This window comes from Cryptomeria japonica, chromosome 1, assembly GCF_030272615.1.
Source record: "Cryptomeria japonica chromosome 1, Sugi_1.0, whole genome shotgun sequence".
Classification (NCBI taxonomy): Eukaryota; Viridiplantae; Streptophyta; class Pinopsida; order Cupressales; family Cupressaceae; genus Cryptomeria; species Cryptomeria japonica.
In genome coordinates this window covers 478,129,057-478,143,592 of record NC_081405.1, presented here as the reverse complement: position 1 = coordinate 478,143,592, position 14,536 = coordinate 478,129,057, and the positions used below count along the sequence as shown (strand labels likewise).

Below are 14,536 nucleotides of genomic sequence, written 5' to 3'. Positions count from 1 at the left end.
AGTTTTCTTGAGTATTCTATCATTTGATAATAATAAATCATAAAACATGATAATAAAAAATTGTTTACATGATCAAAACCAGAAACCATCCAGATACTCTCATGAACTGTGAGAATTCCATATATTAATCACACAATGAAGTGATTACTTAAATTTAAAATTGAAAAAAATAAAGAGGAAAAAGTTGTTTATACCTTCTACGAGATGTAAAACTGGTGCAAATTTACAGTTCCATAAATTGAGAATAAACAAAATATTTAAAAGATGAGGCACGCAAGCATTATCGCCCACGTGGACTCTCTGATGGATTGATATCATGAGGAGTGTCCTTACAGGCCAATTGGCCAGTGAGATTGAGGAATAGCATTGTGGAATCCAAAGCAGCAAGATGACTACTTCCCTCACTAATCTCACAATGACCCTGTACCTGTTGCATCACACTAGTCCCAGGAGTAAAAGCAAAAGCACTTACAGAAGAAGAGGAAGAAGAAGAAGTAGCTCTATTATTATTATTATTATTATTATTATGAGGATGATGATGATCAGCAGCAGCAGCACTTGTTTCAAGCTGCAGTTGCAATGAAGTGGAAGTTTCTTCATCTCTGGACAAAACCTGAGCAGCAGATTGAAGAAGTTCAAGGCAGAGCCTGAGCTTGTTGTGCTCAAAATGGGGGATGCTAATTCCTCCCCCTCTGGACAGAAAGTCTGAAGCCAAGGATTGCAGTATATCAAAGGGAGTGGTGCCAGAGTAAGTTCGAACGTTGGGATTGGCATGGTGGTCAAGAAGAACTGCTACCATGTCTGGATTCACCATTTCTGAGGCGATATGTAGAGCTGTTCTTCCTCCAGGACCTGGGTGATTCACATCTGCTGCTCCTAGTTCTAGCAATGTCTTCACTACTTCTCTACTGCAGTTAGCTACTGCATAATGCAATGCCAGAGCTTGGTCCAAATTTAACCCTTCGCCCATCACCATGAGTCTTACCAGTTCTACGTCTGAGGAGTCTAGAGCTCTCTGCATACGTCGTATCCTCTGATCCTCCATGGAGCCCTTGCTGCCCACTTCGTTGCCAGGCACTACCTGGTGGAAGGCCCTTCCGTAGTTCGATTTTAGCCTTATCTCCTCTATTTTAGTAGTCACATCTACAGGCAGATGCTTTGCTAGCACCTCTGGAGGTAACCCAGACCTGGCTATCAGGTGGTAACATGTATTCCATACGTAATGTAGATCCTGCTTTCTTGCTGCCATCAAAACTCTCGTTACATCCTCTATCGACGCTTTCTCCACCATGCTCACTAGCTGTTTCTGCCACGACCCAATAGATAATTTTCAATTAGTACGCTACCCTACCCACAAACTTCATTGTATTTCATTTCAAGTCAAGCTTTAATGGGTTAACAGACAAAGTCTGATATCGTAGAAAAAAAATTATGGGTCATCCAATGTTGGTATCCAAATGGAAGATTTGGCATTTGAACTCATTTAGGTGTCTATGATAATGGTTTTGTCATTAAATCAAACAATCATTACTAACAATGGCAGTGAATCATGGAGTATGGTTCTAAAAGTTGATAAAAAAGTACATATAGTCAAATTTAGAAGCTTTAAATAGACTGTGAAAGCTTAATGTCTTTAATTATAGAAGATTTTCATTATACTCATGATGGATTATGTTCTGAAATGTTGATATAAAAAGATACACACAGTCAAATCCAAAATCTTTCAATACTTATTAAGATAGACTGTGGAAACTTAATATTTTTAATTAGATAATGGTAACTGATAATACTACATTTTGCTTGAATGAAAACAAAAAAAATAATCTTTATTTAATTTACTCACAAATTTTGAGTAACTCAAATCCAGACTCCTCTTTACATGTAGCAAACATGTAGATTAGGTAAATTTAAGCAATTTTCATCTTCTAGCTTTATATTATTCTACAAGCGGCTGCTGCTGATTTATAGAATGTGATCTGAAATGGTGATGGAGGAATTCTATAACACAATAAAATCTAGAAATAGCAAAGAAACAATATTATGAATTGTTGAAATCTGATATCTATATTTTTATTTCATATAACAAACAAGTTAGTTTTTCCTAATTTTTTATTATTCTGATGATATGCATCATAAGAGTGTATCGGAATGAAAAAAGAAAACTGTAACACAATGCAATCCAAAAATTTCAGCAAAATGACACTAAGGATAGTGGAAATCTGGTATAGATCGAGTCAAGTCTACATTTCCTATATCTAGCAAATATGTAGGCTGAGTAAATAAAATCTTTTTTTCCTTTTCTTCTTACTTTTTATTTTCCATCATGATATATCATGAACAATCAGAAACATGGATAAAAAACGCTTAAGATCATGAACAATCAGAAACATGGATTAAAAAACGCTTAACACAATCCAAATCCTAAAATAACATGAAAATGATATTATAGATTGTGTAGAAAACGATATTACAGCTTATGAGAAACCCGATGTCATTATTTAGATTGAGCGGAGTCATTATGATTTGTCCTACAGACAAACAGATCTCAGCCTTATGCAATCACTTAGCACATGGTACAACGATGAAACATACACAGCGAAACAAATAATCGAACCGAACAGGCTTAGATCCGAAGGATAATGTAAACTGTTGAGGGTTTCTGAGTTGCTACATCAATACAGATTTGCAGAGAAAGAGGAAAGTGAATGTGAACCTGCGTGATAATGGAGAGCTGATCAACGCCAAAGAAATTAGCAGCGGAAAGAGTGTCGAGGGCGAGGTCAATAGCAGATGCACAATGGGTATGCCAGCATCCTTTCTCCCTACAGTTGGGCCTCCCTTGGTGCTTCTGTGGAACTATGCACGCCTGTCCACTGTACAAGAACTGCAAAACCGCCATAAATACTTCATACCCCACAACTCCCACAGGAATCACCTGAGCACAAGAACTATCACCACGCTCATTCATGGCCTCGTTGTTGCAGAAGATCATCCGGAAGAAGGGACTCCGGGCAGCCAGAATGCATTTGTGGGCATGGACTTGCCTTCCCTCCACACTGAAAATCACATCACTGAAGGCCTGCCCATTGATGAGCAGATTCAAGAAGTCCAATGACACGCTCTTCAGTGGATCATCCGGATTCATTGTGTTTCCTTTCTCTTGACCCGTCTATCATACAACAGCCATGCCTTCAGTATGAGATAGAACAGGCTATGAGTTACCCAGAAAACGCTATTCCTAGTTGATGAAGTCTTTCTTTGTTCCTGATTTCACAATTCTTCTTAATATTTCTTTGTTCTTGATTCCATTTCCACAATTTTTGGTAAATATTTTGTTCTTGATTCCACTTCCAAAATGACCTTCCTTTGATCTTGATTCCACTTCTGCTATAACCTTCTTTTGATATTGATTCCACTTCTGCAATAACCTTCTTTTGATCTTGATTCAACAACCGCAATTCCTCATAATCTCCTCATATACCAACGTCCCAGTTTATTTCCGAAACAGATGTAGACTGGGTATTGCACCTCATCCTCTATTTCAGTCCCTCCCTTTTCGTTATCCTTATCCTTCTTCCTTTACCCTCTCACACGATTGCACCTGCAAACAGGCGTCCACAAATCTGCTAATGTCGGCAAGCCATCGCCATCGCCTTCATATGAAATGTATGAAACCCAAGACTCCATATATATGCATTTCGAATTTACACAACAGTTGACTTTGCTTAGCGGCCCCTCCATGGTAGCAACCTGTCAATACCCACTCCATTATCAAATCCAGATTCTCCTATTTACAGTACAAAACTCTCAGAGTTAAAAGAGTAAAGTCTCCCCATCTGTAAAGACGCTAGAAGACTCCGGATACCCCAAATAATTCACATTTGAGGGAACAACAAAATCCCACCGAGATCAACTTTTAAATGAATTGCCTCCGTACACGTATCTCATCCCATACCATGCAATAGCATGCCATCAACGGTATGGCATTCATGCATAGATAGAGGTAAGCTCACGTCACATGGGCTCTCTACTTGTCTTGTCGCTTAAACGTCTTTACCCTGCCCCCCCCCACCATTTTTTAAATAATAGAAATCTAGAGTTTAGTTCAGTGGTTTAAGTTTAAACAATACACAATTAATCTATCTTTATTCAATAAGACGATTCAGAATTTAATCTTTGTATTAACGAGTCTTATAATCTTCTTAATATGTACAATATATCATAATTCAATAGGGCAAGTTTCTTTATTCAATAGGATGATTTAAAATTTGTATACTGAATCTTCTTACAATCTCTCTAACATGTACAATATAACATCATTCAATAGAACAAGTTTCTTTATTCAATAGAATGATTATTTTTTTGTATACTGAGTCTTTGTACAATCTCTCTAACATGTGCAATATATCATCGTTCAATAGATAACGGCGTATTAGACTCAAATATAGATATAAAAATGTTCATCAATAAAAACTAATAACATTTAATTCAACATGTTTGCGACACTTAAATGCATAAAAAACAAACCACTTATAAATCTACATACTTTACAAAAATAAATATAATAATTTTACAATCTCTCAAATGTAAGTATTCAATAAATGAATCTTCTTTGATTTTAAAATCATATATAACTAACCGAAATCCACACTCCACACTGCAGACAAAACAAGAATTAAACCCGCTATTTAAGACAAGAGTGAACTAAATCGGAAGAGTCAAACTTTTGTAAGTAATTAATACCACAGAAAATAGTGTGGTAATTGCCTCCCTCCGCGGCGCGCATTTAAAAGAGAATAGAAGCAAATATTTAATGTGTAAATTGGTTGGAGGAAACAGCATATTCCGTTATTCTACGCTAGCTTCTGTTCTTGTCCTTATTTGGTCGAAAGAGATTGGTTTCAGCGATTATATGCCATTCTATCTATATAAGGAAAGTATGATACAATTTAATACTGGTTTATGTCGTTTGAGGCTGTAAGCGTTGGCCATTCTTAGCTATATAAATAAATATTGAAACTGTGATGATTATCATCAATCGAATTTGATTTTGAAAGCTGTGTGGTCTTATCTCTTTTTTTATTCCAAGAGCTATATAATAATAATTAAAATTATTAGTGGAAAGTACTATGCTAAAAGTAAGTAGGGCCAATGAAGACTCGTTTATTACCATAAGTAGTTTTAAGAAAATATAATTAGTCTACGGAAAGGTGCAAATATTTCTAAAAGAGACATGTATATGTAAGGGAATAAAATCTCTTTTATCCAATTTAATTTATGCAATTACTAGTCAAATAATGAATCTAGATTGAATTGCAGCTTATAAAAAGTGAATCTAATAAATAAGTGTTTGAAATCGATGATGAAAGGATGATGTTGGAGTTAAATAATATAGCTTGTTACTATGAAATAATTGATTAACATAATGTAATGAATTTCTCAAGTTTTTTGTCATCTCAAAAAGTTTTGTAGTTCATTAATAAGTGTTACATGTTTGGAATGGAAATAGAAACACACTCTTGTATAGTCTGTAATGTCGAATGTTTTGTTTTTGGGTGTAAAGATGGGTTATAGTATATGAGACTAGCCTATACTCCATGCAAGAGACACCTAATTGTGTTACAATTGTGGCATGCATACCCTACACCTTGCAATATTTGAGCTTGTGACCTCTCTTTCAAGATTACAAGTTATCAGTTCCATTAGCCAAGTTTGACCTTAAGGGTTGTAGACTCGATTAGTTATGAACATTTGATTTATATTGTGTGGGATCAACCTAACAAAATATGCACCTAAAAACATGTTTGTCTTAGTCTTCTAGATAGATAAACATGTGAGGTGGTGTTTAACGATGTTATTGAAGAATTTATTGATTCTGTGAGATTTTGCCAAGATCAAGATCTCAATGAAATGTACAAAATAGAGACACAATATAGAACAAGAATAAACTGTATTCTCATCAATAGAAAATGATCAATGGTTGTTTTTCCTGCGTATATAGGCAAGGCTATATGGATATGTGAGCACACAAACATGACATGTGGCTCAATAAGAAACAAGGGTAGGTAGGAAATAGGTGTGGATAGGTAGGAGAAACAATAAAATATTCTACATGAGGTGGATCACCCACCTAAGGTGGAATTATCACTCCACAATAAGTGGATATGATAAAGTAATAACAAGATCAACACCATAAAAGGTGGAAATTCTCCTACACACACTATCCCAATGTGGCACAAACACCCAAGTGTCTCATACCCAAACTACTATGAAATGCATTTCCTAAGTAAACTTAAGTAAAGTGTAATAATATCCAAGATGAATAATTATTTACACCAACAGATTCAATAGGTGAATAAGTTCTCCTAGGAAAAAATCATTTAGAAAATTCAATTTATAGAAATGAGTGATATCAAAGACACTATATGAAAACATGTAGATGACCTATATGTGATTTACTAGATTTGGCTCTTTATTGCCATTTTAATGATTTTCAACTTCTAGACTCAGAATGCCTAGCAGAAGTGGGGGAAACTTAGAAATTGAATTTCAAGTTCATTTCTAATTTCCTTTGGATTTAATTAAGTGAATCCCAAGCTAGTTGAAAATGAATCTTAGGGATAGAAAGATAATTTGAGGTAGGGATTTAATTTATATAAGTGCAAATAAGAATGTAATTAAAATGAATAAATAGAAAATGTATGCAAAATGACATGAATGAAGGTTGATAAAGATAGATAATAATTGAAATACATTAGACAAACCAATCACAATAATATGTCACAAGTGTCAATATATTATTCTGCATTAAAAAATTCCACCAAGGTAGGCACAAATCTAAATGCAAAATAGCATACGCATGCTAATGTAACCATGATATTTTACCCCCATATTGATTCTCATTGAGATCTAACGTGAGCTTGTAGTTAAATTTATATGGATATCCTTAACCAAAATCAAATGTAAATGTACGCACGAGGAAATTCAACATGTGTATTAGACATAGAAGGTAACCACTCAACCTTTAAATCTTATAAACAAATCAATGCAACACAATAAAATAATACAATTGAAATCAACAAAATATCATAAAATCATAAAATGAATAAACCCATGTTGACTCCAATGTGCTTGTCCTTCATTCTTCTCCTTCTTGTGTGGGTGATGACTCTCAAAGTTGCACTTTTGAAATACATGCAGTATAGATGCACAAATAATTATAAAGATAGTGGTTGTTGATAATGAGGATTGAAATTCATTTTGTAGATTTTGAGAGGTTCAATTCGACGGTTGAGATCAATTTCAGAACATAATTGATCAATGGTTGAGATTCATGTTGTCACTCAAATTGCACCCGTAATGCGCAAGCTGAAAGCTCAAGCAACTTGGTGACAAATGGGATAATTCTCAAGCTTGTGGATTGCCTATAGTGAGAATTAACCTCCAGATGAAGGGTTGGTTCCCTATGAATAACTCTAAATCTTTACTGAGAAAAGGGATAGGAAAAACTAAAAATGAAACTACAATGACTTGCAAATGCTAAACCAAGGTGAAGCAACAATAAGATATCTCAAAATGACAGAAATACAATCCTAAAAAAACCAATTTGCACAAATAGACTTCTGGTTCATAACACATAAATATTTCATGCAAAGGATTTAAACTTCATGAAATTGAAAGGAAAGAAAAATTTCACAATCAACCAAATGAATCAATTTATTACAATGCACAACCTGTGACTTATAAATGAGACAGAAAATTTAAAGGTTATTTAGACAATAATACAATAAACTAACTCTCAATCATGAATAAGAAAATGAACTGTAGAGACATAAGGCATAAGCTGGTAATATTTATTCAGAATTAGGTCATAAAACTGCTTATGAGCTACAAGAATGTATTCTCTGCTAAAACCAGCTAGAGAATTATCAAGAACTAGAGAAGAAAGATAAAACTTTTTCACTTTATACAAAAACCTTCCAAAAGGTAGAGGAAAGATAACTTCAGAATGAATGAAGCTGAACTACCACTATAAATATCTTTTCTGAAAATGATCCTCTCATAGAAATAAAAAGCCACCCAAAAAGGCTTCAAAACATGCAAAAAGAACTCATGCAATTCAGTTCAAACTCTTAGTTAGCTAAAAGTTGACCATATGACGCTCAAAATAAATCGTTATTACTTCAAGATCACAAGAAAGACTTAGGCAAACTTGCTTTGAGCTTAATAATAGTCTGCATTAACCAGATGACTTCTTCTTATTTTACATGAATCGCAAACTACCTAATGACTTCTTCTTATTTTGCATGGATCCCTGGATGCTACCTTACCAGCAACCACTTTCGGCTTCTGACTGTAACTGGTATTGCTTTCATCATTGGTTCATCGGGTTAGTATTGAAACACTTATTATGATGGCCAATGATGCGCTCCCAACTAAATTTTGTTCTATCGGAATATCGGGCGGCACCCAAACATGTTATACCGATACTCGATAGCTCTGCCCCGACTTGCTCGAATCTGCTGGCGACCTCATCGGGATATCGGGCTAGGTGGAAAACTGTTTGTTCTGATTGCCGATGGTAGCACTCCACAGATTTATTTGACGGGCCCCACCACTTGGTCGTAGAGCTGCAACGAATAAACACTGCGCATCTTTCAATTGCGGTATAGCAACCACTGCTAGATCTTCAGGAACTTGTTTGGTATTTATCTCTCCCGAGTTGCTCTCTTATGCCACGATGTCACCATGCATCAACCATTGGTTCCCTCGCGGGTCCACCTTGTCTGCCATCTGGACTGTCATCTTAACCACCACTGGACCTGGACCCACCTTGTCGCTAAGTCACAGTGATAACTGGGCATGCATCTTTTCCTTGCACCTTAGCGATAGTCGTCGGATCTTTCGCACTTGCACAATCCTTATCTCACCTGGGCACTCACCCTACTAGCAAGCCCAACACGTGTCACTTCCTGTTTGCCTTTGGATCCAACTGGGCGCCACCTTAACTACCACATCATCATTTGTCATGTCACGTGAGATAACCAGTGATCATCTTCATCATGCGGTGTAGAGACGACCATTGATCTGCTCTCAAATTGCTCGATATTTAACACCTTAGTCGCTCACCTTTTGTGCACGTGCTTTGTCGCCAAGTCATGGAGATAACTAGCAAGCTTCTTTCTATAGTAGTATAGCGACCACCATCAGATCTCTAGAATCATAGTTGGTCTACCCTCAAATAGATCGATCTTTAACACCGACTGATTTTCTCTCTTATGTCCCGTGTCAACATGTGTCACCCTCTGATTGGCTCCGAAGATCCACCTGCCACGCATCTTGTTCTGTCGGATATCATTCTTTCAACCAAACTAGTCCCTCAATGAGCCGTTTACAAATCTCATCGAACCTACAGTTTCATCGATGTCTTTATTTTATCAGCGGGACTGCTTCTAATTTCTTTGATATACCCTATGTCGATGGAATTGAGCCTTTCATGAAACCTTTTGGAGATTCATCATGGCCAAGATTTGCTTGATAAGTTACGCATTTGTGCCATGTCACCAGCCACTGGACTGCCACCTATCTTTCATTTTGTACTCTCTGCCCTCCACATCATTAGTCACCAAGTTGTGATGATATCTGGCGAGCATCTAACCATCACGACATAGTGATAGCCATTGGATCACTATGATCTACATCTGATCTTCCTTACTTGCTCACTCTTTAGTCTCTTCCAGCCAATCGGTCACAAAATTAGGATGCCAAAAGCTCATAAGCTTTGACACTATTGTTACATGTGATCTTATATTTAAACTCGATAAACTCCCTCTGCACTGCCAATGTGGGATAAATGTTCTTCATGCCTGGCGACTGAAACCTCTTGGAAGGTCTCTGGCCTTTTAAAACTCTCTTTAGCGCCCAAATAAAAAATTTACACAAGCCAATTGCATTTCCTCTGAGTTTCTTTTGGCCTTGCGGTTTTAATAGCCAAGCCATTTCATTTGCAATGGAGCATAATATCTTTGTGATCTACAACATGCTAAGCTCAACCCTCATGGGAGCCACATTTTAACCAACATTTTGTCTAACTTTCCTATATCTGGACATGAAGAAAACAAGTTAGATAGAAATAGTGCATTTCTAATTTCTCATTCATGATTTGACCTTTTCAAAATGAATGAATGCAAGGCTTCATTAGGTCACCAAATTTAGTATGTGCAAAAATTTGGTAACATTTTTGGTGACCTTTGTAGAGTGTTTTCCTGTTAAACACTATAGACCAGTCATGGCTTATCCATTGGGCTTATGGAGTCATTTCAACCCTCTCTCCAAATGGAACTTCTTGAAATTTAGCTGCTCTGCAGCACGACAGCAAAACAAAACAGGAAAACTAGGAAAAAACAAGTGGTGATGCCTAAAACAAAAATGTGCATCGACACTTATTAGCTTAAATGAAATCTCAAAGACAAGCTTTGAGATGAATCCCATTAACTAAGATTGGAAGGGTTTCACCATTTAGCTTTGAAAGCTAAAAAGCATTATGTTGTTTTTTCTTAGTAATGATGTATGGGCCATCCCATATGGCATCAAATTTAGTATGCTTTCCAGGATTACTCTTTAATTCATCCCATTTCAAAACCAAATCTCCCTCATTGAAAACTCTCAGAGTTGCCTTCCTGTCGAAAGTCCTCTTCATCCAAGCTTGATGATTTTCAATAGTCAACAATGCATGCTTTCTTACCTCCTCCAACTCCATTAGTTTTGCCAACCTAACCTGCATGGGTTCTTCTTGCAACATTTATAGCTCTCTAATCAAAGTTAGTGTAGGAATTTCAACTAAAATTGGGAGTCTTGCCTCTTTACCATAAACAAGGACATAGGGAGATATACCTATAGCTCTCTTAGGGGTGATTCTATCAGCCCATAATGCATGTTTCAATTGAGTGTGCCAAGTTCTCTAATTATCTTCAATTGTCCTCTTGATTATCCTAATCAAGTTCTTATTAGTAGACTCAACTTGTCCATTACCCTGAGGGTAATAATTGGATGAAGTACTCAAAAATATGTTGTTCCTGGACATCCCAATCAGTAATCTTAAATCCTACAAAAGCTAATGCATTGTCTAAAATAATAGAATCAAGAATACCAAACATTGCTACTAAGTCCTGGTAAAAGTTTAGGAATGCACTTTCATTTGCCTCCTTCAAGGATACAACTTCAGTCCACTTGGTAAAGTAATCAGTTTCTGTCAAGATCCATTTATGCCCAGAACTTGAAGGTGGATTAATGAATCCAATAAAATCAAGACCCCACTTCATGAATGGTTGTTCAATTTGAACATGATGTAGGGGTAAAGTTGCCATCTTCTGTTTGCCTACAAATAGTGCACAATTCTTACATTTCCTTACCCAAGCATATGCATCTTTATGCAAATCAGGCCAAAAATATCATGGCCTCATGATCTTTAATGTTGTAGTCTGTGGTGCAAAGTGACCACCAACTGGTCTATTATGGAATTCATCTAACATTCTCTCAGTTTGACTTGAATCTATGCATCTTAAGAATACATCATTAAAATATTTTCTAAACAAAATTCCATCCAAAATGATATAAGGAATAGCTTGAAGTCTATAGTATCTTCATTTAGCATTGTTCAGGCCTTTAGGACACTCATCAGTCTGAGGAAATGCATCATTTCATGCACCCAACTTGTAGGAGGTGTTGCTACAACAATTGGTTCATTATCTTCATGAACTAGGACAACTTCTTCATTCTCTTGTTTACTGTTTTCATTGTGACCAACAAGATGTTCACATAGTCCCTTACCTCTAATCAGCTTTGTTACCTTGATATTGAGATCATACTCCATCACTTTCATGATCCAACCAACTCTTTTGTCATTAAGATCTCTATACAACAAAAAATCTTTTATACTAGGATGAGCAACCATTAGGTGAATTTTGTTATTTGAAAGCATGTGTCTAAATTTCTTTAGACTTCTAATGATTGCTAATATATGTTTCTCAACAAAATAATAATTGTGTTCGTACCCTTCTAGGCCTTGGCTGAATAATGCTATTGGCTTCTCCAATCCCTCGTCATTTTGCTGAATCAACATAGCTGAAATAGTATCAAAAGTACCAAAAGCATATAATATAAAATCCTTTGGAAAGTCCGGATTAATCAAAGTAGGCGTTGATACTATGGCAATCTTAATTTCTTCAAAATTATTCTTAGCCTCTTTGGACCAGTTGAAAGTAACATTTTTCTTAAGCATGCTAGTCAATGGCTTCAAAATAAATGCTATATTGGGGATGAATCTCCTTACAAAATTGATTCTCCCTATAAAGCTTTGAAGGCCTTTCTTATGTGCAGGTAAAGGCAAAGCTAAAATAGCACTTACCCTCTCCGGATCTATGGTTATTCCATGTTTGGAGATAATATAGCCCAACAACTTACCCCCATATACAACAAAAATGCACTTTTTGGGATTTAAAGATACTCCATATTCTCTACACCTTTCAAAAATCTTCCTTAAGTGAGAAAAGTTCTCTTCCACATGCTTTGAAAAAATGGTTACGTCATCAAGATAAACCAAAACAAATTTATTTATAAGACCTTGGAAGGCCATATCCATTGCCCTCTGAAAGGTTTCTCCTGCATTAGACAAACCAAAAGGCATTTTCCTATATGTCATTGTTCCTCATTTTGTAGTAAAGGAAGTTTTAAATTGGTCATCCTCTTTTACCAAAATCTGATTATAACCAAAATAACCATCAAGTAGTGAAAATCTATCTGAACCTGAAACTACTTGTAAGAACTGCTCCATTGAGGGCAACAGGTAATGATCTTTCAGACAAGCTCTGTTAAGATCTCTAAAGTTTACACAAAGTCTAAGCTCACCATTCTTCTTTCTTATGGGAACCAAATTTGAAACCGAAGATGTATGCGTTATAGGAAAGATGATATTACCTTGGATCAGCTTGTTTAGTTTTGTCTTCATGAGATGCTCGAGTTTTGGATTAAGGGGCCTTTGCTTTTGTCTTACAGGCTTGACATTAGCTTCCAACTCTATGGTGTGTTGGGCTAATGCAAGGTTAAATCCCTTCAAATATTCATACTGCCATGCAAATATGTCACTGAACTCTTGACAAAGAAAAACAAATGCTTGTTTCTCTTCAGATGTACATACCTTTCGAAGCTTTAATAACTTATCTCTGAAGATCTCAATAGGTTCGTAGTGTTCCTCTTTAACCAACATGTCACCTTTTTCCTTTCTAACCTGGTCACTGGTGTAAAAGATTGACTCAAGGGTTACCAATACCTTTGGCAGCTTATTACTTTTCAATTGAAGGATTTGATTTTCATATTGCTTTACAAATTTATGTTGATTACCAGCTACAAATTCAGCCTCTTCAATAAGAAAATTAATAATTTGTTCATCTAAATCAAAGACTTGCCAATTCATACTATTATCTACAATTGAAGGCCTAACAACTACTTTGACATATTGTTGTCTTTCAATACTTCTTACCTCATCTGGTATGTCAAATTGAGCACCCAAGGCAGCCAACTTATTTGCTTCCTTATTCTGATTTCTAGGCACAGACAACAGATTGAAAGCATCAAATTCTTCAATTAAGTCCCATATCCTATGCTTATACATTTTAAGGACATCATTTTTAGTCACATTGACACCTCTTACTTGATTTACCACTAGCTCACTATCCCCAAATACTTGCAAACATTTTAAATTTCTTTTTCTAGCCCATTCCAATCCATGTGCAAGTGACTCATATTCAGTTGTATTATTAGTATAGCTAAAAGAAAATCTAAAGGCTGAAAAGTCTTTCTTACCTTTAGGAGAGATTAACATAAAACCACCTCCAGAACCAACCTTGCTCCTTAATCCATCAAAATAGAGTTGCCACAATTCATTGTTCTATTGTTCACCCTATTGATTGGACAATTGATTGTCATCCTTTTCAAGATTAGGGACAACGACACCTTCTTCATGGATCATGTAGACACCTAGCTCTAATTCTTCCATATGCTTGAATGGGCCTTCTTCTCGTTCTCTACTACCCATTCATCTAATACTACATCAGGTATCCCTTATATTGGGGTGTTTGGATCCGGGATATCAAGTTGTTCATTAGGTTCTTGCATTAACAACACTTGGGATGTATGGTTCTATATGATCATTAGCTAATAATTCTGATTTTATGGTCATTTTGGTACCATATCTTGTTCTGAAAAACATGTTTGACCAATCAAAAGACAAATACCCACCCAACTTGGCTGTGAAATATCTGGACAAGCATAAAGCAAAGTAAGGTGGAAGATCTATGATGTAGACATCTTGTGGGATTGAGAAGTTTGGGCATGCATGAAATATGAGATCCAAATTTTTAATCACACCTATTGTGTTTACTATTGTCCCATCTAGTTGGACTACTCCTTTTGAAAGAGGCTCACATGTAAAACCTAGACTATCAACTATCTTCTTTGGCATGATAGAACTGCTTGCACC

General features: G+C 36.0%; 1 protein-coding gene across 2 annotated transcripts; it reads right to left on the bottom strand.

The window, feature by feature from the left end:
- Positions 1–254: 254 nt before the first annotated feature.
- On the bottom strand, positions 255–3,894 carry LOC131060654 (BTB/POZ domain and ankyrin repeat-containing protein NOOT1). 2 transcript variants are annotated; one of them, XM_057993967.2, is made up of 2 exons: positions 2,714–3,894; positions 255–1,300 (listed from the first exon to the last, which is right to left on the bottom strand). In XM_057993967.2, the coding sequence occupies exons 1-2, from the start codon at positions 3,143–3,145 to the stop codon at positions 281–283; spliced, it is 1,452 nt and encodes a 483-aa protein (XP_057849950.2). In that variant the 5' UTR covers positions 3,146–3,894; the 3' UTR covers positions 255–280. The 2 variants fall into 2 exon arrangements, with proteins under 2 accessions (XP_057849950.2, XP_057849949.2); XM_057993966.2 differs by having other exon boundaries at positions 255–1,306; positions 2,714–3,893.
- Positions 3,895–14,536: the final 10,642 nt, after the last annotated feature.

Excerpts from the sequence above, each read along its gene's own strand:
- LOC131060654 (XM_057993966.2), bottom strand. The coding sequence starts at position 3,145 with ATGAATCCGGATGATCCACTGAAGAGCGTGTCATTGGACTTCTTGAAT. Across the intron at positions 1,307-2,713 it reads AGCTCTCCATTATCACGCAG|AAACAGCTAGTGAGCATGGT; the intron begins GTTCACATTCAC and ends GGGTCGTGGCAG.